Source organism: Nansenia antarctica (assembly GCF_963989245.1).
Source record: "Nansenia antarctica genome assembly, chromosome: 4".
Lineage (NCBI taxonomy): Eukaryota > Metazoa > Chordata > Actinopteri > Argentiniformes > Microstomatidae > Nansenia > Nansenia antarctica.
This window is the reverse complement of record NC_137689.1, coordinates 3,777,412-3,797,886: the sequence shown is the minus strand read 5'-3', so window position 1 is coordinate 3,797,886 and position 20,475 is coordinate 3,777,412. Positions and strand designations below refer to the sequence as shown.

The 20,475-nt window shown below is 43.1% G+C and overlaps 3 protein-coding genes across 6 annotated transcripts in view; 2 read left to right on the top strand and 1 right to left on the bottom strand.

Annotated features, from left to right (window-relative positions):
- Positions 1-2,413, top strand: part of hyou1 (hypoxia up-regulated 1) — a 32,489-nt gene extending 30,076 nt beyond the window's left edge. For all 4 annotated transcript variants that reach the window (XM_080527944.1, XM_080527945.1, XM_080527946.1 and 1 more), the window contains exons 23-24: positions 209-319; positions 511-2,413. In XM_080527944.1, coding sequence (XP_080384070.1) covers positions 209-319; positions 511-560 — 161 coding nt within the window. In that variant the 3' untranslated portion in view covers positions 561-2,413. The remainder of the gene's footprint in view (positions 1-208; positions 320-510) is intronic.
- Positions 2,414-3,758: 1,345 nt separating this feature from the next.
- LOC308154853 (zona pellucida-like domain-containing protein 1) lies at positions 3,759-10,901 on the bottom strand (the record flags this gene model as incomplete). Its single annotated transcript, XM_080528071.1, has 9 exons — positions 10,689-10,901; positions 9,919-10,103; positions 9,395-9,467; positions 9,095-9,192; positions 7,490-7,570; positions 6,649-6,820; positions 5,552-5,669; positions 5,332-5,352; positions 3,759-3,913 (listed from the first exon to the last, which is right to left on the bottom strand). Exons 1-9 carry the CDS (start codon positions 10,875-10,877, stop codon positions 3,759-3,761), a joined length of 1,092 nt encoding a protein of 363 aa, XP_080384197.1. The 5' UTR covers positions 10,878-10,901.
- Positions 10,902-19,186: 8,285 nt separating this feature from the next.
- On the top strand, positions 19,187-20,412 carry h2ax1 (H2A.X variant histone family member 1). Its single transcript, XM_080528369.1, has one exon. The coding sequence runs from the start codon at positions 19,277-19,279 to the stop codon at positions 19,661-19,663; it is 387 nt and encodes a 128-aa protein (XP_080384495.1). The 5' UTR covers positions 19,187-19,276; the 3' UTR covers positions 19,664-20,412.
- Positions 20,413-20,475: the final 63 nt, after the last annotated feature.

Below are 20,475 nucleotides of genomic sequence, written 5' to 3'. Positions count from 1 at the left end.
GGCTGTTCTAGTGTTAAATTATGAATACATTATGCCCAGCTATGCAGGTTCAAAAGTACTGCAAAAGTTTTTTCATCACCATGTAATGATACAGCCCAGGTTTTCTTTTTAGTTGTTTTTTTGTTGCATCAGCCCAGTTTGAGTAGCTTTTGCATGTTTGTTCGCTTGGCAAGATAATGACTAAATAAACACCAACCTTGTCTGACAGAAGCTACGGTGGAGGCGGTGCCAGGGGAGGAACCGCCCACCGAGGAGACGACTGGACAGAACAAACCCTCGGACGGCCAATCAGAGCCTTCGGATGAGTCTGCAAATACGGGTACGCCTGCCATAGCAACAGGCTCTGCCATAGCAACAGGCTCTGCCATAACAACAGGCTCTGCCGACCATAACAACTGCCTTTTCTGCTGTAAATCATTCGGCCTAGACCACATACCTTGCAGTTTGATCAAACGTTATGTTTAGCAATGTCCCATATTCATTATTTCCGTTATTTTTCAATTTTTACAGAACCAAAGGAGAAAAACCAGTCAGAAAACCACGTGGGGGACGAATTATAACAGCTGGAACTCTGAAGATATTTCATTGTATTTATTGACGATGTTTAAAATTGCTCACGTTTCCTTCTACTTTTTTTTTTTTTTCTCCGCCCACCACCCTTTATGTTGACGACCAAGTCGAAAGTCATCGTCGGATTACCTGGAACTATCTCACCCCTCCTCCCTCTTCCTCCCTCCTTTCTCGTGTTTTGACCTCACCTCACCTCCCCTGGCCCACGGCCCTGCCCCTCTCACTGACGTTGTGAACGAAGGAGCACTGATGAACCCAGGAGAGAAAACCAGGAAATGAACTGAACCTAAAGTCCTCAGGTTGCTGTTGTTTGTGGTATCCTGTCCTAAAAGGTTTATGGCGTTCTCTCTCCCAACATGCAAGCAGTTTCATTTTACTATTCCCTCATTTGCCCTTCATAGAACTGTACAGTTACCTGTGCATATTATATGTACATTATGGGATGTAAGGATTGTTTGGTAAAGAAAGGACCAATAGTAAACAGCAACCACCCACGTATTGTCTCCATGGCAACCTTGTCAAAGAAGCACTTTTCATCAAGTTCTGTAAATTAAAAAAACAAACAAGTTCTAATGCTTTGTTCCTCAAACGTTCTGTGTTTGATATAGTTGTCACTTGGATGCACTTGGTGGGTTCTCATGGATTCAGTGTCGGGGTTATAAGGTTATGTCTTTACTCTGTGCTCGAACTGAATGCTACCATGCGAATGCTAACGGCAGAGAATGTGCACTTGTTAGGTGTTCCCTCCAGGCAACACGTGTTGGGTCAGGTGTTAGCCAACCTAGCAGCTAACTAGCGGGACTAGCGAGATGGAATGCTGTTTTAAGTTTGTCTTCTTTGAATCTTGAACTCCTTTTTGTTTGATGCCTTTTTATATCTCTGACTAAAATGCATACGGAGCAAATTGGATGTCATAATTTACAAGGATCATCCAAAGTGCTTTGAATTAGAATGACATGACCACCCCCCCCCCCTCCTCACCCCTGATTGGTTTACATTACTTCAGTTCCCCCCCTCTATGATTTCTACTTCATACACAGTTAGTTCTGCAAAACCACTTCAGTCACCAACACACAACTATTTGTTTACCACGGTGTATGGATGCCAGTATGTTTTCGAGGACTGCTTGATTCTGTTGCACTTGGCTAAAGAGTAACCTGACATTTTCCTTGTCTCTGCTGCTAAGCCCCAGAAGAGGAGTGTGTGTGTGTGTGTGTGTGTGTGTGTGAGGTTCATGTTCTTTGCCGCTCTTGGTAAAAGTTGTCCGTAGACACAGAGGTGAAATCCTGGAGTAGGCCTATGTACTTTAAAGGAGTGATAATATGCTCTTTTCTTACAGAGGGATAAGTACAGAACTGACCATCCGTTAGCATCTAGGGGTAACTTCTGTCATTGTGTCGCCACAGATGATCTGTAGGGGAAGTGAACTACTAAAGCCGATGGGAACATGAGATGCCAACCATGTTTTGTTTCATGAATGTTAATAAAGTTTTTCTTTTTTTTTTCTAAAATGTGGTTTAATTTGGTATTCAAGACCTAACAGACATCACCATCTTTGACATCACAATCTTTGTTGTTTTCGCAATCTTTGTCTTCAGAGGTTGTCAGATGTTTGTTTTCAAATATATGTTTTGCAAATTTAAATGTTATTCAGTGACGTCATTTTACTTGATCAGTTGGAATGGAATTATTTGAAATGTAATTCTAGAATTGTGAAATTTATCAACAATTTCTCCAATTTGTGAGTTAAGTTTCAAATCATTCTTGTTGGTGTAATTGACCCAAACCCCTTGTCCTACCTAGTAGAACAGAACTGACTGAACGAAATGAAACCAACATGAAACAGGCCATTCATTATATTATACTTTTATTATAATATAATATAAAAAATAAAAATATAATAATATAAAAAAATGTGTTTATATTGAGTAGGTATCCATGTGATTTTCTTTACACCAGTATTTTAATGAAATGCCCATTTTCAAAGTCCCAAATAATGGAAAAGAAACAACAACAGCCCCTAATTTCAATTACCAATATCAGACCTTCAATGCCTTCCAGAGTAGAGTAAATAATGAAAGCAGTGTTATACGGCGTAGGTTACAGCCTTATTCATGCATATAAGTGCTTCTGTTCCTGTCTGACTTACGCCAGCCATCTTTGAATGCTCACAAAGCTTTCCAGCCACTTCCCTGGCTAGAATACGTGGTTCTAGTGGTTCTAGAATACGTGGGAGTGTTCCAGATACAAATGTTCTGTTCTGTCTACCTCTGATCTGGGGCCTCATTTATAGAAAGTACTTTGGATCAAATTTGATCTTACGCAACGCCTACCCTGTATTATAGCACTTGGCTTAATTCAGCCGCTATAATTGAGCCACTATCACAGGGCGTAAATACAAAGCTCATTCACCTGCGTTAATTTCAAGTATATTTGGTATTTATAGACGGAAGTACGTATGCAATTTTAAACAAGCGCAGCCCGTTTTATAAATAATGCTTACGTCCGTTTAGAAAAATGTGCTTACGTGCAAGTCAAAGATGACGTTCAAGTACTTTTTTTTATTATAAATGAGGCCCCTGGTCTTTACTTGGATAGGCTTTTTCTTGGAATCGGTCTTTGCCTGAATAGATGTTGTTTAGCATCTCAGGAAATGCATCAACATGATATAACGACCTATATTAAGCTCAGAAGATATATATAGTATATCTGTATATCTGGAACAATCCGCACAGCCCAGCTTTCTTTTCCTGTCCTGTAAGTCCCAGCACAAAGTGAATTCCTTTCCTACATCCTATCTCCTATAGTTGTACTGTGCTAACTGGGTGGTGAACGCTATGGTCACTGGTCATGTAAGTCAGGTCATCGTCAGGCCATATTGCACTCACCCACCAAACCCCTTTTAGTGTCAAGTCGAAGTGAGCCTGACAAACAGGATATAGAGAAGGAAGACACTTTTGAATGTTGGGACCAACCCGGTAAACAAAAAGTCCAAAAGACGTCCTCAGGAAAGCCGGAATGTGGGTTCAGATGACGTCTTTCTAGGATGATGTCTTTAAGACGTCTTATGGACTACAGAAGACGATTCTGTCATCTGGACGTCCTAGAAAGACGTCATCTGGACGTCCTAGAAAGACGTCATCTGAACCCACATTTACTGAGAAGCCTTCCCCCTAGCTACCCCTCTGTCACTCTTGTGAGTAGAGCGTTTTCTTCTCAGCGAAGCCGGCTTTGAAGTAGATCCGGTGGGCGATGAACGCTACCAAGGCGACGCAGAGCACACCCACGACGCTCGCTCCGATGGCCACGCCCAGCAAGGCCCCGCTCTTCTTCTCCTCACCAACTGAAAAGAGAAGACAGGCAGGTTCAGAGACGCCTCGTGTGAGAGAAAATTATTATATGTAATCAGCTACATTTAAGATTCAAACTCCATCATCTTAAATTGAATATCTACAGCAAGCTATAGAAAATGATTTCCTGTTGTCACACAATGAAACCAGTTTCTCTTCTTGAAGCTTGACATTGGCTAGACAACAGACACATTTAAATGATTACAATGACCTGATTGCTCTCTTTCACTTCTGACCTGCATCTGAATGAACTAAGCCACCTAGAACAGTTTTGGACCTTTTGTGTTCCCCAGACCCAGTACTCTAGGACCAGACTAAACCAGTTATAGCCTTTGTGTGCTTTTTCCACCTTTGTGTGTCTAGGAGAAAGTGGGGGCCGATTCCCCCTTAACCTTCATCCCCCATCATCTTCATCCATGTACAAACCCACACCCCTTGCTCATGATTGGTCTAAACCTCACCCGAGGGCGGACTCCTTACCTAGGGGTACCTGAATACATAAATACTGAGACGTAATGAATGAGCTGGACTGAGAATGAGAAGAACTTTGAATCGTTCAGATGCGTCTGGCGAACCTGTAAACTTCCTCCTTCTGCAGAAGAATATTAAATATCTTTTCTTATACATCTTGAAACGAAACAGGCTGCCATTATTGAATAATTTGCTCCTACACTCGTCAGTTGGTTTTTAAAACTGATGAAATATTTGAATAATAATACTAAAAATAACTTTTATTTGGATTGCACTTTTCCTGCAAACGTTGCAGCTCAAAGTTATTAATTATTTAGTCATTTAAAGGCAATATTAAAAAGATTGGTTTTTAGTCTTGACTTATTTGAACATATTTGCTGAGGTTGCATCCCTAATGTAAACTGGCAGTGCATTCCATAATCTGGGGGCATAAAATGAGAATGCAGCCTCACCAAATCTCTTCTTTTGTAGAATGTGGTACACAGAGAAAGCCAGCGTCAGAAGACCTGAGAGCTCTATTGTATAATAATATTGATGTGAAATCAGATGATTAGGCAAAGTGCTGTTACAGTTGATGTGTGCAGTGAAAGGCCTGCATGCAGTTTTTAACTTGTTGTCATGGTGATAATGAGATGCATACTGTAATGAGATGCAATGGGGGCAGTCAAGCATGGGTTAACTAAGTTAGATCACACACATACATAGTCTCTACCTCCTGAGCCACAGCCACCACCCCCTGTGTGTGTGTGTGTGTGTGTGTGTGTGTGTGTTTGTGTTTGTGTGTGTGATGTGTGTGTGTGTGTGTGATGTGTGTGTGTGTGTGTGTGTGTGTGTGTGTCTGTGCGTGCGTGTGTGTGTGTGTATTCAGACGATGTGTGTGTGTGTGTGTGTGTATGTGATATATTACTATATATCAACAAAGTAAGATCATAACACATACCTTCATATTCTACAGGGTCACCTGCAACAGAGAAAGAGGAAACAAACAAACTCTTAGTTCAAACCATAAACAACTCAACTGACAAACGACACCACAGATCTAAAAGTGATTATGACTGGTCGTTCAATATCTTGCTGAGGAGCCATTGAGTGCTGAGCACCGTTGAGTGTCGCTGCGTCACTGAGCGGTGATGAATGGTCTCTGACGACGGGCGTCTCACCGTTATCCACTCTGGTGACGATGGCGCCGGAGGTGACTGTGGCCACGTCGCTAACGGTCGTCCCCTGGGCCGAGTCCGCCTCACGCCTCCTCCTCGACGAGCTGCCTGTCGTACAGTTCTGAGGAGGGTAAGGAGGTTCATACATGTTTACGGTGTGAGGGTCGGTGTATTCCTTTATTCAACTAAGTTTGAAAACATCTCGTGGCCTGGGGTGGTCCAGTGGTCTAGCACCATGGCCTGGGGTGGTCCAGCGGTCTAGCACCATGGCCTGGGGTGGTCCAGTGGTCTAGCACCATGGCCTGGGGTGGTCCAGTGGTCTAGCACCATGGCCTGGGGTGGTCCAGTGGTCTAGCACCATGGCCTGGGGTGGTCCAGTGGTCTAGTACCAGTACCATGGCCTGGGGTGGTCCAGTGGTCTAGCACCATGGCCTGGGGTGGTCCAGTGGTCTAGCACCATGGCCTGGGGTGGTCCAGTGGTCTATCACCGTGGTCTACAGTGCACACATATGCCCATGTCAGCCCATGCCCTCTCCTCCTTACTTTCCTGTCTATCTTCACTATATCTGTCCAATAAAATAGAAAATATGAGTGGGAACTGCCCCACTCATAAAAAAATTACTTTAATTAAAAAGTTTGAAACATCTCGGTCAACCCTCCATGTCAATGATATTCGTTTTTGTGGGCGTGAAGTCTGCTGCCCCATCAACCCTCCCTGTCCCAACTGCTTAAAGAACTGCCTCCCCCTGCTGGTGCAGTAGTGTAGTGATGGATGAGGGGTGGAAGAAATGCTCAATATGAGCCATGTAATATCATCACCGAAATCTGTTGTGGTATTTAAAAATGGCGGTTAGCGGTGAACTCGGGAACATGGGATGACGATGTTGTGACCAATCAACGGTCTGCAGCGTCACACGTCACACACTGCCTGGCAAAAAAGTACCTTTCGTTCCAGTAGTTCCTGGTCCAGAAGGGTAGCTAAAACGGCCCGGCTCGGCTCGCTTAGGGCCGGCTCGGTTGGCAGTGGAGAAAGGCAAAAGAACAGGGCCAGCCCAGGCCGACCCGGGTCGGCCCTGTAGTGGAAAAGCGCCATAACTGACCTGGACCAGGGAGCTGCAGTGGGACCTCTCGCAGAGCCGCGTGGTGCAGTGCAGGTAGAAGGTGGACAGGGTTCTGTCCTTGTGCTGGACGAAGCGGAAGGCCTCGAAGGAGAACCGCGCCACCTGCTCCAGACCGTTGGTCCCAATCACCGTCTGCCCGTCCCTGTTGCAGCTGAGGGGGGAGAGATAAATAAATAAATTAATCATTATTAATTATAATTATAATAATAATTATAATAATATTGTTCATAGTAATAATTATAATTGTAATAATAATAATAATAATAATATACTGGTTTTATATAGCGCCTTTCACAAAGCCAAGGGCGCTTGACAGAATTTACAGACAGAAAGTCAGACAGACACAACAGAAAAAAATCATTATTATCACTTAAATAATACTAATGCATTTATTTATTTTGGTATTTATTTTTATTTTGCACTTTTATCAGGACTCAAAGACACTACAGCCCACAGGGAGAGCAACATCAATAAAAAGTAAAACAAAGGCACAGTCAGTAAAACCAACAATAAAACTAGTACATTAAAAGCAAGTTTAAGAAGATGGGTTTTGAAGGATCGTTTGAAAGAGGAGAGTGTTATGGTAATTACATTATCAGATCTTGTCACTTACATCTTGTCACTTACATCTGATTACCTTCATCTCTGAATACATAGTATGAAAACTACAGTTAACCTTTGAGGTCTATTCCAAGCTAAACATCAGTGTAACTGTATGCCTGCCCTCTGAATGCAGGAGAAGGACATTGTGTCTTTGTGTGACAAAGGGTCCCATATTATGTGTAGGTTTGCCTTGCTTTGGGTGGGCTGGTTCACTTACCCAACAAAGAGGTCGTAATAAGTACTGTTGATGTGGTAGGGAGTGGTCGTAGCGTAGCATCGATCCAGCAGCACATTGAACCTGGAGAGAAGATTGTTGTTAACAAAAATGCAAAAATGCTTCCTTGTTGTCTTGTCTCCTTGTCTTGTTAGGTTCTTCAATGCTCCACATGTAAAGAGTGTGTGATGATTGATGATGACAGACTGTTATGATCCTTCTCACAGCAGTTGCAGACAATAGAGACGGGTTGTTTAGCAGATGCTATCTCTGAGGAGACCAGCAGCAGATTGGGTGTCTGTGTGTGTATCTGCACCTGACATTGGCCTAGTTGTAGTCTACTTTTTCTAAATCTGTTTTTGCTGCCAAAAGTGTAGTAAAAGTAAAAGTGTATTTTGCTTTCGTACAATGAAGAAAAAGACACTGAAAATCACAAATCGTGATCTTAGAATGATAAGGTTCTATCTCCGTTTAGGGCAGTTCAGAGATATTGAGCATCAACGTTTTTACATTCCATTATGTTTTGTGAGATGGAACCTTTGTATTTTATTAATTACTAACTAAGAAATGTCAACAAAATGTTAAAAATAACACCACACAGGCAAACACCTAATGGATCAGATTATGTAAAAAACAAAAATCTTACCAAAAATGGAGATAGAACCTTAGAATTCTAACGTCACAAAATGTCATTGATTTAAGCCACATTAAATAAAGACTTTCAATGGCTGATTAATGTTTCTTGTGTTTTTTAAAGCTTGTATCAATTTCTCTTGTTAATGTTATACAGTATGTTGATAAAATAATACATTATTACCTTAATGAGAGTGCCTATTGTATATTTCTATCATTGTCTCCCTATTTTAGCTACATCGTCGTGTACAGAAAGACATTCAATTCTATAAATGATGCATTACTGTGTCTGTGGGGGATCCTTTAGTCATTCTGCCAGCATCATTGTGTTAGCGGATATAAATAGCTCAACAACCCAAAAATATAGTTTCAAACTCAAGGTGTGAAATAATAGCTAACACCCACTCCTTCTGCAGAGAAATTTTAATCTTAATTTACAGCAGATATTTAAGAGAATTTTTGGGGGGGAAACCTGGTTACATAAAGAAAAACAGGGAGATTTTTTTTTTTTTAAATGTTGATTTCAATTTGTTTTATTTTCAGTTGGAATTGTTAGTAGTTGTTATTGGTAGTCCTTGTGCATAGATTTGCATAATGTGTTAAACTTTGCTACCAATAGTTATTGTTTGGCATACCCGTGAAAATGACAAATCGAGTCCCTGGGTCATTCTGCTACTGTGGAACTTCCTATACCATAATTCCCATAACTCGCATCCACAGCAGAAAGCTGTCTTACTTACTGTATATTTGTATGTGACTGTAATATCATGCCATATTACCTTTTTGTCAGATTGGTACTGATAGGTAACTATGCAATATACAGTATGTGCAGTGGTAGTGTTGTAAACATCAGTTAAGTTTAGAGGTATACAGTTATGAGCTATGTACAGTTCGGTAGATAGTACCGTGAGGTAGTTTATGTATCTAATGTTGTCAGGGAGGCAGTCAGAGACTCAGTGCTGTCCTGTACGGTACCTTCCTGTCAGGTTGGTGGCTTTGACCTCCACGAAGATCCGTGTCTTCAGCTTCAGCCCTACGTCAGGCACCTGGAGCATGGAGGTGTAGAACCTGTCCTTTGAGCCAATCAGAAGATGAGAGGGTAGACTGTCATTTGGGGTAAACTTTAAGAAACCATGAGAGCCCATTGCCCCATTCCAAACACTTAGGAGGCTGCGTTCGTAAATTCGCTCTCTGAGAGCGCCGGAACGCACACTGACTGCGTTCAACGTCATAAAGGGACCAAGTCATTTTAAAGTCTGAGAGATCTGTCCCTACCTCGTAGAGCTGCATGCTCAGAGTGCTGATGAAACTGCCATTGTTGTCTTTGACGGCCAGGCTCACCCCAGACCTGTGGGAATCAAAATGGCTCCCTGTCAGTTACTACCCTTATGCCATCTCACCACCAACCAGGTCATCGTTTGTTACATGAGGGTACTCACAAGCACACCTAGAGATGATTCAATCTAGGGTGAACCTTGAAGCAGTGCTAAGACAAAACTTAAGAGCAGTGGCCCAAGCCCAACCGTAATAACTCCATACTTTTCAAAACATCAGTACATTGTCAGAATTGGAGTCGATTCAAACTCAAGTAATTTCAGTTGAAGAATTTATTTAATTCACTGTGTTTGGGAATTGTTGTGTTACAATTTTACTCTTACAAGAGTTTTCCATTTCATTAAGTTTAATAGTTTTCCAGTTCCTTGAATTCACCCCAAACTCTGATTATTGTAGGCTACATTGAAAGCTTTATTTCCTCTCGTTATGAGTGAAAGGCAGGAGGCAGTGCTGTTGTTACTCACACGCTCATCTCTGTGTTGTTGACAAAGTACTGGAGCGGGTAGCGACAGGAGAACCTGTACAGCATCTCCTGGACGTAGGTGATGGTCCCTGCGCTGGGGTCATGAGAGTTGATCATCCCAGAGATGTTGATGAACTGAACACTGGAGAAGTCTGAGAAGAACCCAGAACCCACCACCTGAATCACCTAGAGAGAGAGAGAGAGAGGGGGGGGGGGTGGAGGGGAGAGAGGGGAGAGAGGGGAGAGAGAGGGAGGGAGAGAGAGAGAATACAGAGACAGAGAGAGAGGGGGGGGGGGGAGAGGGAGAGAGAGAGGGGGGGAGGGGAGAGGGAGAGGGAGAGAGAGAGAGAGATGGAGAGGGAGAGAGGGAGAGGGAGAGGGAGAGGGAGGGAGGGAGGGAGGGAGGGGAGAGAGAGAGTGAGAGAGAGAGAGGGGAAGAGGGAGAGAGAGAGAGGGAGAGAGAGAATGAGAGAGGGGAGAGAGAGAGAGGGGAGAGAGAGGGGGGAGAGAGAGAGAGAGGGAGGGAGAGGGAGAGAAAAATAAATCCATTTCAGTTTCAGTTGAGAAGATGACATTTTAATTTAATTTCGGTTCGTTGACTAGAGTAATTTGACTGTATTAATCTTTGTCAGTGTCTACTGAGGCAACAAGTAGAAGGCTTATCTTCTGACTGTCAGTCTCCAGACCTCAAGCTGCAGAAAGCACACGTCTAGACGTTTATTACTCATCGTGAAACATCTTCTTCTTTACCAGCCAGTAAGTCTGATATACCTTGAGCTTGTTGTAGCACATAGACAAGGCGTCTTCTGTGATGGAGAAGTTGAAGTTCAGGACAGGCGGGTCAACGGTCCAGTCCGGGGTCCCCAGACACTCTGCTTTGAAGTACTGGGCATTCAGGGCCATCAGGGTCTCGTTGTAACCCCCAAAGTAGATGGGACACATCAGGACGCGGAGCTCCATCCGCTCCGTGCCGCAGGTGACTTCGATGTCAGTGTTGACTGCGGGGGAACACCAGATCAGATTAGTCTGAGACAGAGCAATTAACATTACGTTAACCACCCTTCACATTCACCTCCCTAACCTGAGGTACCTCTTGTTGATCAGAAAAGATAGAGTAGGATAGGTATCAGCAATGTGGGCAGCTTTTTACCCCCTGCCTTGCTATGTTCAGCAATATTCAGCATCAGCTGACTTCTTCCACACAGTTGTTGTCCAAGAAGTAAGTAAGTAAGTAAGTAAGTAAGTAAAGCTTTATTTATATAGCACCTTTCATACAAGAAATGCAGCTCAAAGTGCTTTACAACAGGAATAAGAACATAAAGTGAATATAAAAACATATATAAAAACATATACATGCATAGAATGAATATAAAAGCAGGGGAAAACAGTAAAAAAGAACAGGTAAAGATAAAATACAATATTACGTAACAACATTGTTTTAGCGCCCCTTGTGCGTGGAGGCACGCTAACGTGGGACCTGCAGCGGACTCCCCCTGGCCTGGGTTGGCAGTCCTGCCGTGCACGCTACCCCACCCACAATGTCCTACCCTTCTCACTTGGTTTGCAGGGTATTTAAACCGGGGTCTGGTTACCCTCTACATATCTAGCATATCATATCTACATATTCAACCCTATCACACACAGTCACTACAACACGTGTGACACCAAACCTGCCCTGGGTCCCACGCCCACAGCTCACACATTACACACCTGCAGGCGAAACTAAACACTCCTCAAATGGCAGTGGCCCCTTATTAGGTTCCAAAAGATGGAAAGGTGAGGAAGTGGAGTGGAAAGAAAGCAAGGAAGGAAGGAAGGAAGGGTGGAAAGGAAGACAGGTGGTGATGTTAGAATTATAAGGTTCTATCTCCATTTTTGGTCAAAATTTAGTTTTTTTTACATAATCTGATCCATTAGGTGTTTATTAATGCCTGTATGGTGTTATTTTTAAAATGTTGACATTTTTGAGTTAGTAATTCATAAAATACAAAGGTTCCATCTCACAAAACATAATGGAATGTAAAAACGTTGACGCTCAATATCTCTGAACTACCCTAGACGGAGATAGAACCTTAGAATTCTAAACGGAGATAGAACCTTATCATTCTAAACGGAGATAGAACCTTATCATTCTAAATGGAGATAGAACCTTATCATTCTAAGCTCACAAGGTGGGTGGAAGACGAGTCAGGGGGGGCTGCTGTCACTGACCTGGCTCCCTGAACGTAGGGTGTGGGACGGGGTTGAAACAGGGATTCACAAACTGGCTGTGCGCCCCGTCCAGAGTGATCAGCAGAGCAAGCTGATACACCAGCAGAGACAGCCACATTGTCCTTAGACTGGAGGAGGGGGAAACACACAAGGATATTAGACTGGAGGAGGGGGAAACACACAGATATTAGCATTAGCTCTGACCTCCTTTTAGCAAGGTAACTCACACAGGTTGTGTCACCCACATTGCCTTGCAATGATTTATCAAATATATATAATACAATATAATATTTCAATATAAATAACTGCTTTGAGTTAAATTTAGTTAATCCATGTGGGCGATATACATTGTATAAGATGTTTAATCACATTGATTTGAAATATGGGTGTTTTCTTTTTTTTTCTTTTTTTAATCTCACAGGATTTATCAAAATAAGCCTGGATTGTCCTTTAGCGACGTTGATGGAATACCCCCCAGGAACAAGGACACACTCAAGGTACTTTTAGGTATACGGTTGATGAAGTTGTGATAACTGTAAACGATATCAATAATTGCCACGTAACTTTCTTTTGGTTATAAATGTTACTCCATGTACAAAAGAAGTTCTAATTTTATGAACCCAAATTGTGGAAGGCACTGCCAGTTTACATTAGGGATGCAACCTCAGCAAATATGGTCACGTCAAGACTAAAAACCCATCTTTTTAATATTGCCTTTAAATGACAAAATAATTAAATTATGATTCTATAATGATTGGAGCACTTTGAGCTGCAACGCTTGCAGGAAAAGTGCTATACAAATAAAAGTTATTATTATTATTATTACAACAGTTGATGAAGTTGTGATAAGTGTAAACTATATCAACAATTGCCACCTAACTTTCTTTTGATTATAAATGTTACTCCATCACAAAAACATTGCTTAAAAATAATAATTGTTGTAGAAAGACACATGAAATACAAAGTAATTACCTTGTGTGAGATGGCATAGCCGGCATGTCGTATGTTCCTTATCCCCTCTTTCAATCTCTCTCACTCTCACTCTCACTCTCACTCTCACTCTCTTCATCCCTTCATGAACTGCAGCTACTTATACTGGCCTCCTTTCCAGTCTAAATGGGTGTGAAAGAGAGATGGCACCGGAAACAAAAACACGCAACGTGAGCAGCTTAAACCACACTAGTGCAGTGTCGGTATCATCTGACAACCTTGGAACGCCAGAACCTTTTGTCTTCGGTGTGGATCTTATGGTCTTATCTCTCCATCTCCTCTCAGAGTCAACAGTCTCATCTTAAGAGTCCACGGTGACATAAGGAGGCGAAGATATCAGAGTGACATAAGACGGTTACAAAGGTCTATCGTTCCCAAAATCTAATATGAAATAGGAGACAGGTGCATGCAGTAATCGTGCTTCTGCGAAGTCAAGAGCTCGGGCCAAGAAACCCACAAAGGATGTGTTGGTTCCACCTGCAGAGCCTTCAGAAAGTATTCAGACCCCTTCATTTTTTCCTCAATTTATAGATTCGATTTAAAATGGATTAAATTAAAGGATTTGCCATCAATCCACACACAATAGGGCAGAATGACAAAGTGAAAACTATGAAAAGTACTATAGAACTAAATGCAGTTTAACATCCAACCAAAAGTGCAAATAGTGATATAAGGGTATGATTTAAATAGAACAAGAATGGTAGTGAAGGTAACTGCCATCCATGGAATGGAATATACAGTAGGTGTAAAAATCAGCATAGTTTAGAGTTATGAGCTATGTACAGTGAGGTAGTTTATGGACAGTACATAAGTATTTAGACCCTTTGCTATGACACTCTTAAAATAAGCTCAAATGTAAAAATGTCATCAACAAATCACTCAGAAAGTTAAATTGAGTCAATCTTAATGCAAGGCAATAGTTTGTGTAATTTGGGAATTCATATATTTGTTTTTATAGGGTCTCTGATTTGCATAGGAATCAATTAGAAAACAGTTATAATAATAATAATAATAATACATTTTATTTGTAAAAGCACTTTACATAAGGAATCATTCCTACAATTAGAAACAAGAAGATAAAACAATTTAAAAATTTCAATTAAAAGGCTAAAAAAAGCTCTATTAAAAAAGTTATGTTATACATAAAGGCCTGTCTGTTTCCCAAGAGAGAGAGGGTAAAAAACTGACCAGCTGGTGATGAAATCATTCAGACAGCATCATAGGCCTTCTGCCAGGGTTTCAACTCCATAGGGACAAGATGACACAACTACTGAAATCAGAATCGTCAGACCTGGGAGATAATCAAGAGTTCCCTTCTAAATGAGTTGCATAATTTCATATAGTCACCTTCTTAAAATAATGTCATATTTTAAAGTTTTGAGAAAAACAGAATGAACCAAATATAGAATATATGATATTTAGGCAAAAACATAATTTTCCTCAAAAGTGACTTAAGCCATTATTTTAAGAAGGTGACGATATTGTAGATGGGCACAATCTTGATACAAATGTTTTAACTAAACTCACTTTGTATAAAGCACATTTTTGAGAGACTTATGAGAGATTTATGAGAGGTGTTGATTTACGGTGTTGCTTGTTTGATACGGACCACACAAATGTGACCGTTTTAATTACCCACCTCTTCCACCCGCGGGCTACCCACTCTTTGTCTGGAAATAGGTCTCTCTGACACGATCCTAGACTTTGAGAACGAGAGACACACCCATCCACACACAAGGAAAAACCCTCGGTCCTGTCAGCATCATTTAAACAATAGCGACTGATTCTTCTGTAAAAACCCTAGAGACTGGACCTAACAATGGCCTGCATATGATCTTACAGAGAGCTCAGCTGAACCGTATCTCTCTAACCCTCTCACTACGTTTTCCCCATCTAAGCATATCCTGATTTTCGTCTACAGTGGGGGAAATTAGTATTCAACACATTAATCAACATTAATTCAACATATTTCCATTGCAGCTATTCACATGAAATGTAGACCAGACATAGGCTAGGTATTAACTCAATAAAACTACATAGTTAAAGAAATTGTGACATTTCCAATCCATAGAAAAGGTTGTGTGCAATAAGGTGGAATGAATGACACACGAAAAAGGTATTGAACACAGTATGAAAAAGCATTAATCCAGTTTAGGAGCTTGTGAATGAGTTCTCCTACCGGTGTTAATTAGAAACAGCGGGGTGAGTGCATGATGGTGGGTAAGTGCTTCTACTCTTTGAAAAACTGTTTCCCCATCTGAATGCAAGAAAACTAATCATTTGTCACCAAGGCAACCCGCATCTCATCCTCATCATCCTGGTGGATGGCAACAGACTCTTCTCAAGAACCCTAACCCTTTTGGATGGAAATGTCTTGGAGCAGCCTGTCATTGAACAAAGGTTTCTCCACCAAGTATTAAATACATTTCAGTTAGCAAAGTCTAACTTTTTTATGGATTGGAGTGTTACAATGTCTTTAGCAGTGTAGTTGTATTGAGTTAGTACCAATGTCTGGTCGACATTTCATGTGAATCGCTACAATGGAAATGTGTTGAATAAAATAATTGTCGAAGTGTTGAATACTTATTTCCCCTGCTGTATGGCCAATAGATATTGTGATGGTAATATCCAGAGGAATATGTTTCCACCACCAGAATATAATATTCTATGTCCAAATCCCCTAAGAAATTCTCACTGGGTTTAATTTTCACCACCTGCGGGCAGGAATCCTTAATACTCTAGCTAATACATGATTAATCTGCCCCCTCGTATTGTATCCTTTAGTAACAGAATCTGGATGAAATCATAGAGAACAAATTGTGCCTTGTTCAACGGGACTGTCCTAATTCCATGGATATTTGAGATCATAAAAGATGTAGATTATCCGTTTTTATAGACGTAGTCTATGCTAAACCCATGTTATATTTCAATTCCTTAATACCTTCCTGAAACGTCTTCCCCTCACCAGCTGAAAGGGCTGGATAGATAGCCTAGGTGTCTTCTTTTCTTTTACTTCCAACAGATTAGTGGTCACGAACTGGAGAGAGAGATATCTTTAATTACTACAAAATCACCTGATGAGATCAACAATGAATGAGAGAAAGAATTTGGATAGAGAGGGAGGTAGTGGTTGTGGTTTAATAGTGACACTAATACCACTACTAGGCTACTGCTGGATGTCAGAGTTAAGAGAGGAACTGACGCAGGATCTGACCATCACCTTGTTACAGCAAGGATCACAGCTGAGATGGAAATGCACAAAACTCAGGGAAGGACGAGTCAAACTCAATGTGCCACAAACCCAGTTGGAGATAGACTGCAAACCCCCACACCAAGACAGAAATTAAGAAGGCTGTTGAGGCCTTGAGAGGAGGTAAGGCACAGGGGCCGGAAGAGATCCCAGCCAAGGTCCTCGAGGCAGACATGGAAACCTGCTGCACCATCTCATCCTCAGTGTGAGGAGCCGTGTATTAGGTATTTTCGGCACACTCTCAGAAGCAGCAACAGAAGACAAACAGTTCTCATCCAAATCGGAAAGTGGTACCGGAGGCTTGTTATTCCTAGCTTGAGGGGAACACAGCGATCTCATTAATTCAGCCATTTCACGCCTGACAGAAACCGTATTAGATTATACTAGCGAATACAATACAATGTCTAACATCACGGGTGAGCTCACCAGTGATCGAAATAATTGACTACAATACTTTCCAAAAGTTGAAAGAAAGAAGTCTGATGATGGTTATTGTTTGTGCACCCTGCTGTGATGTTTGTTTGGGCTGACCACACTGTTTTTTCCCCACATGCCTTTAGAAAAGTGCTGAAAGTCTTTTCACCTGTGCCTCCTCAATGTGAGCAGTTTATTGTATTGATGCAGACGTTCAGACATTCACAAAAACATAGAACATGTGATACACAACATTGCAGCATTGCAGACTCCTATATTTACTAAACTACACTGGCTCCCCGCTGGTGGAAAGAGCTTCCCGCGGCTGTCAGAACTGCAGAGTCACTACCCATCTTCCGTCGGAGACAGAAGACCTCCATCTCTTCAGGCTACACCTTAACTGCTCCTCTTGAGACATCTACTACCCCCCAGCACGGTGTCTCCTGAGACATCTACGGTACTACCCCCCAGCACTGTGTCTCCTGAGACATCTACTACCCCCCAACACTGTGTCTCCTGAGACATCTACTACCCCCCAGCACTGCGTCTCCTGAGACATCTACTACCCCCCAACACTGTGTCTCCTGAGACATCTACTACCCCCCAGCACTGCGTCTCCTGAGACATCTACTACCCCCCAGCACTGTGTCTCCTGAGACATCTACTACCCCCCAGCACTGTGCCTCCTGAGACATCTACTACCCCCCAGCACTGTGTCTCCTGAGACATCTACTACCCCCCTGTACTGTCCCTCCTGAGACATCTACTACCCCCCAGCACTGTGCCTCCTGAGACATCTACTACCCCCCAGCACTGTGTCTCCTGAGACATCTACTACCCCCCCTGCACTGTGTCTCCTGAGACATCTACTACCCCCCAGCACTGTGTCTCCTGAGACATCTACTACCCCCCAGCACTGTGTCTCCTGAGACATCTACTACCCCCCAGCACTGTGTCTCCTGAGACATCTACTACCCCCCAGCACTGTGTCTCCTGAGACATCTACTACCCCCCAGCACTGTGTCTCCTGAGACATCTACTACCCCCCAGCACTGTGTCTCCTGAGACATCTACTACCCCCCAGCACTGTGTCTCCTGAGACATCTACTACCCCCCAGCACTGTGTCTCCTGTGTCTATTTAAGAACAACAACAAAAAAGGTTCTTTCTTCTTCTATCACGACTGCCAATGGCCCCTGGCCTGAGCGAGATTACTCTTCCTGCTACAACTGGTGAATTGAAGATTCACTTGCTTAGTCAAATGTACCGATTGTAAGTTGCTTTGGAATAAGGCCAAAAATGTAAATGCAAATGTGAACAATGACTTACTTCCACCGCATCGCAAAGAGTTGACGCGTCTGGTGCATAGTATGCAGTGGCGGATTAAGATGATCAGTGACCCTAGGCTACTCCTTTGTGTGAGCCCCCCCCCCCCCCCCCCCCCCCCCCCATACACGAGCCTCCCCAAAATACACAGCTCACGAGCACCCTGCACACACACACCACTCATAATGCTTTACCATAAAACACATTGTGCTTTAATAACATAATGCAAACAATTTAAAAATGCACTGAATAGGTTGTTATCATCCTGAACTATCTCTGTTGCTCACCTCACCTCTATTGCTCTCCTCTCCTGTTGTCTGTCTCTCTGTTGCTCTCCTCTCCTGTTGTCTGTCTCTCTGTTGCTCTCCTCTCCTGTATGGATATCTGTGTCTGGTGTATAGTATGGATATCTATGGGTCTGGTCAGTACTCAAGTTGTAAAAGAAAATCAGGGGGGATGGTGGATTTTATCATATGGGGACAATTTTAGCCTTTCCACAGCGTCAGTGACTTCAGTGTCAGTGACTTGGTAAAAATGTCATTGTGTCGCCCATCCCTCGCCCACAGTATTTTACTCAATATGCGCCAAACTAAATGTTGAAATAGCAGTAATACCACGTTCATTGATAAAACCACGTTCATTGATAAAAATGACATACGGGATGGAAAGGGGGGATATCAGTTTTAGAAGGGGGATGATTTTGACTGTTTTTATTTCAGGGGGGTGTCATCCCCCCTCAACTCGAGTGCTGTGTCTGGTGTATTATAGTATCTATATCAGATCTACGAGTCTGGTGGGCATCGATCAGATATGTAGATATGTAGATACAAATGCATGACAGTCAGGCGGAGGGGAGAGTGGCTGACGCCGCCCGTGATCTATTTGTAACGTCGCCATGCAAATCAGGGTGGAATAGAACACCTTTCCTATTGGACAATCACACGGCGTAGCGCGACTGTTGCTCTGTCCCCATTGGCTCACGCGTTTCCATCCACTCCGACCAATCAGGCGGGACCATCGACGTACAAATACCAATCCCCAGCATTCTCACACAGAGACTGACGCGCTGTAACAGCTCGCCAGTTAGTCGCACACTCGCCAATTTTTTTTTAGACTTTGTTGTCACTACCGTATTAATCGACTCAATAACAACAACAACAACAACAACAATGTCTGGAAGAGGCAAAACCGGGGGAAAGGCCCGGGCGAAGGCCAAGTCCCGGTCGTCCCGGGCGGGTCTCCAGTTCCCGGTCGGACGTGTCCACCGGTTACTGCGCAAAGGGAACTACGCAGAGCGCGTCGGCGCCGGAGCCCCGGTGTACCTGGCCGCCGTGCTGGAGTACCTGACCGCGGAGATCCTGGAGCTTGCCGGCAACGCCGCCCGGGACAACAAGAAGACGCGCATCATCCCGCGGCACCTGCAGCTGGCCGTGCGCAACGACGAGGAGCTGAACAAGCTGCTGGGCGGCGTCACCATCGCGCAGGGCGGCGTGCTGCCCAACATCCAGGCTGTCCTGCTGCCCAAGAAGACTGAGAAACCCGCCAAGAGCAAGTAATATAAGTGGCTCGGGACAGAGAGAGGACACTTATCACAAGTTCACAACAATGGCTCTTTTAATAGCCTGCCACTATGTATAATAAGACAAGAGCCTCCTTTTCAATGCCAGCGCCGCTACCTGATACTACTAGGGGTTGTGGGTTCGTAAATCCGCTCTGAGAGCGCCGGAGCGCACACTGGGGTTCGACGTCATGGAGAGACCGAGGAACTTGATTGGACAAGAGGCTGGACATGAGTGCTGGTCAGATTTCCAGAGCGTGTTTACGAACGCAACGCACCCCTAGGTTGCTTACAACCGACGATGCGTCATGTTATTGGTTTCTACGTTGTGCGTGCACACACACACACACACACACACACACACACACACCATCTGGACAATTCATAAATGTACGTCGTCGCAATTGAGGTTGACTTTTTTCATAGGAACATTGTTGTGCCCAATTCGCCACTACTGTGTATTTCTTGGACCTGGACAAAAAAAATTTGGTGGCGCATTTGAGGGGTGGGGTGGATACAGAGGAGATGCCCTTGTATATGGACCGATATTGGGTCCGTTTTATTTAGTAGAGTGCTGTATAAAGTTGTTGTGCTTGAACACAATGTAATGTCTTGAGGTCAAGTCATATTTGATTTATTGTTTATTTCAATAAATGTCCTGTACTGGTACAGGGCACGAACCTCATCTCCAGTCTCTGATCCACACTGCGCGCATGAACAAAAGACACTGGGCGCAGATAAATAAATATGGCTATGATGAGCATGTGTGTGGTGTTGTTTGGTGTTTTACAATACACTTGTCACTGAACT

What these genes read in the sequence shown, in the direction of transcription:
- h2ax1 (XM_080528369.1), top strand. Translation starts at nt 19,277, where the DNA reads ATGTCTGGAAGAGGCAAAACCGGGGGAAAGGCCCGGGCGAAGGCCAAG.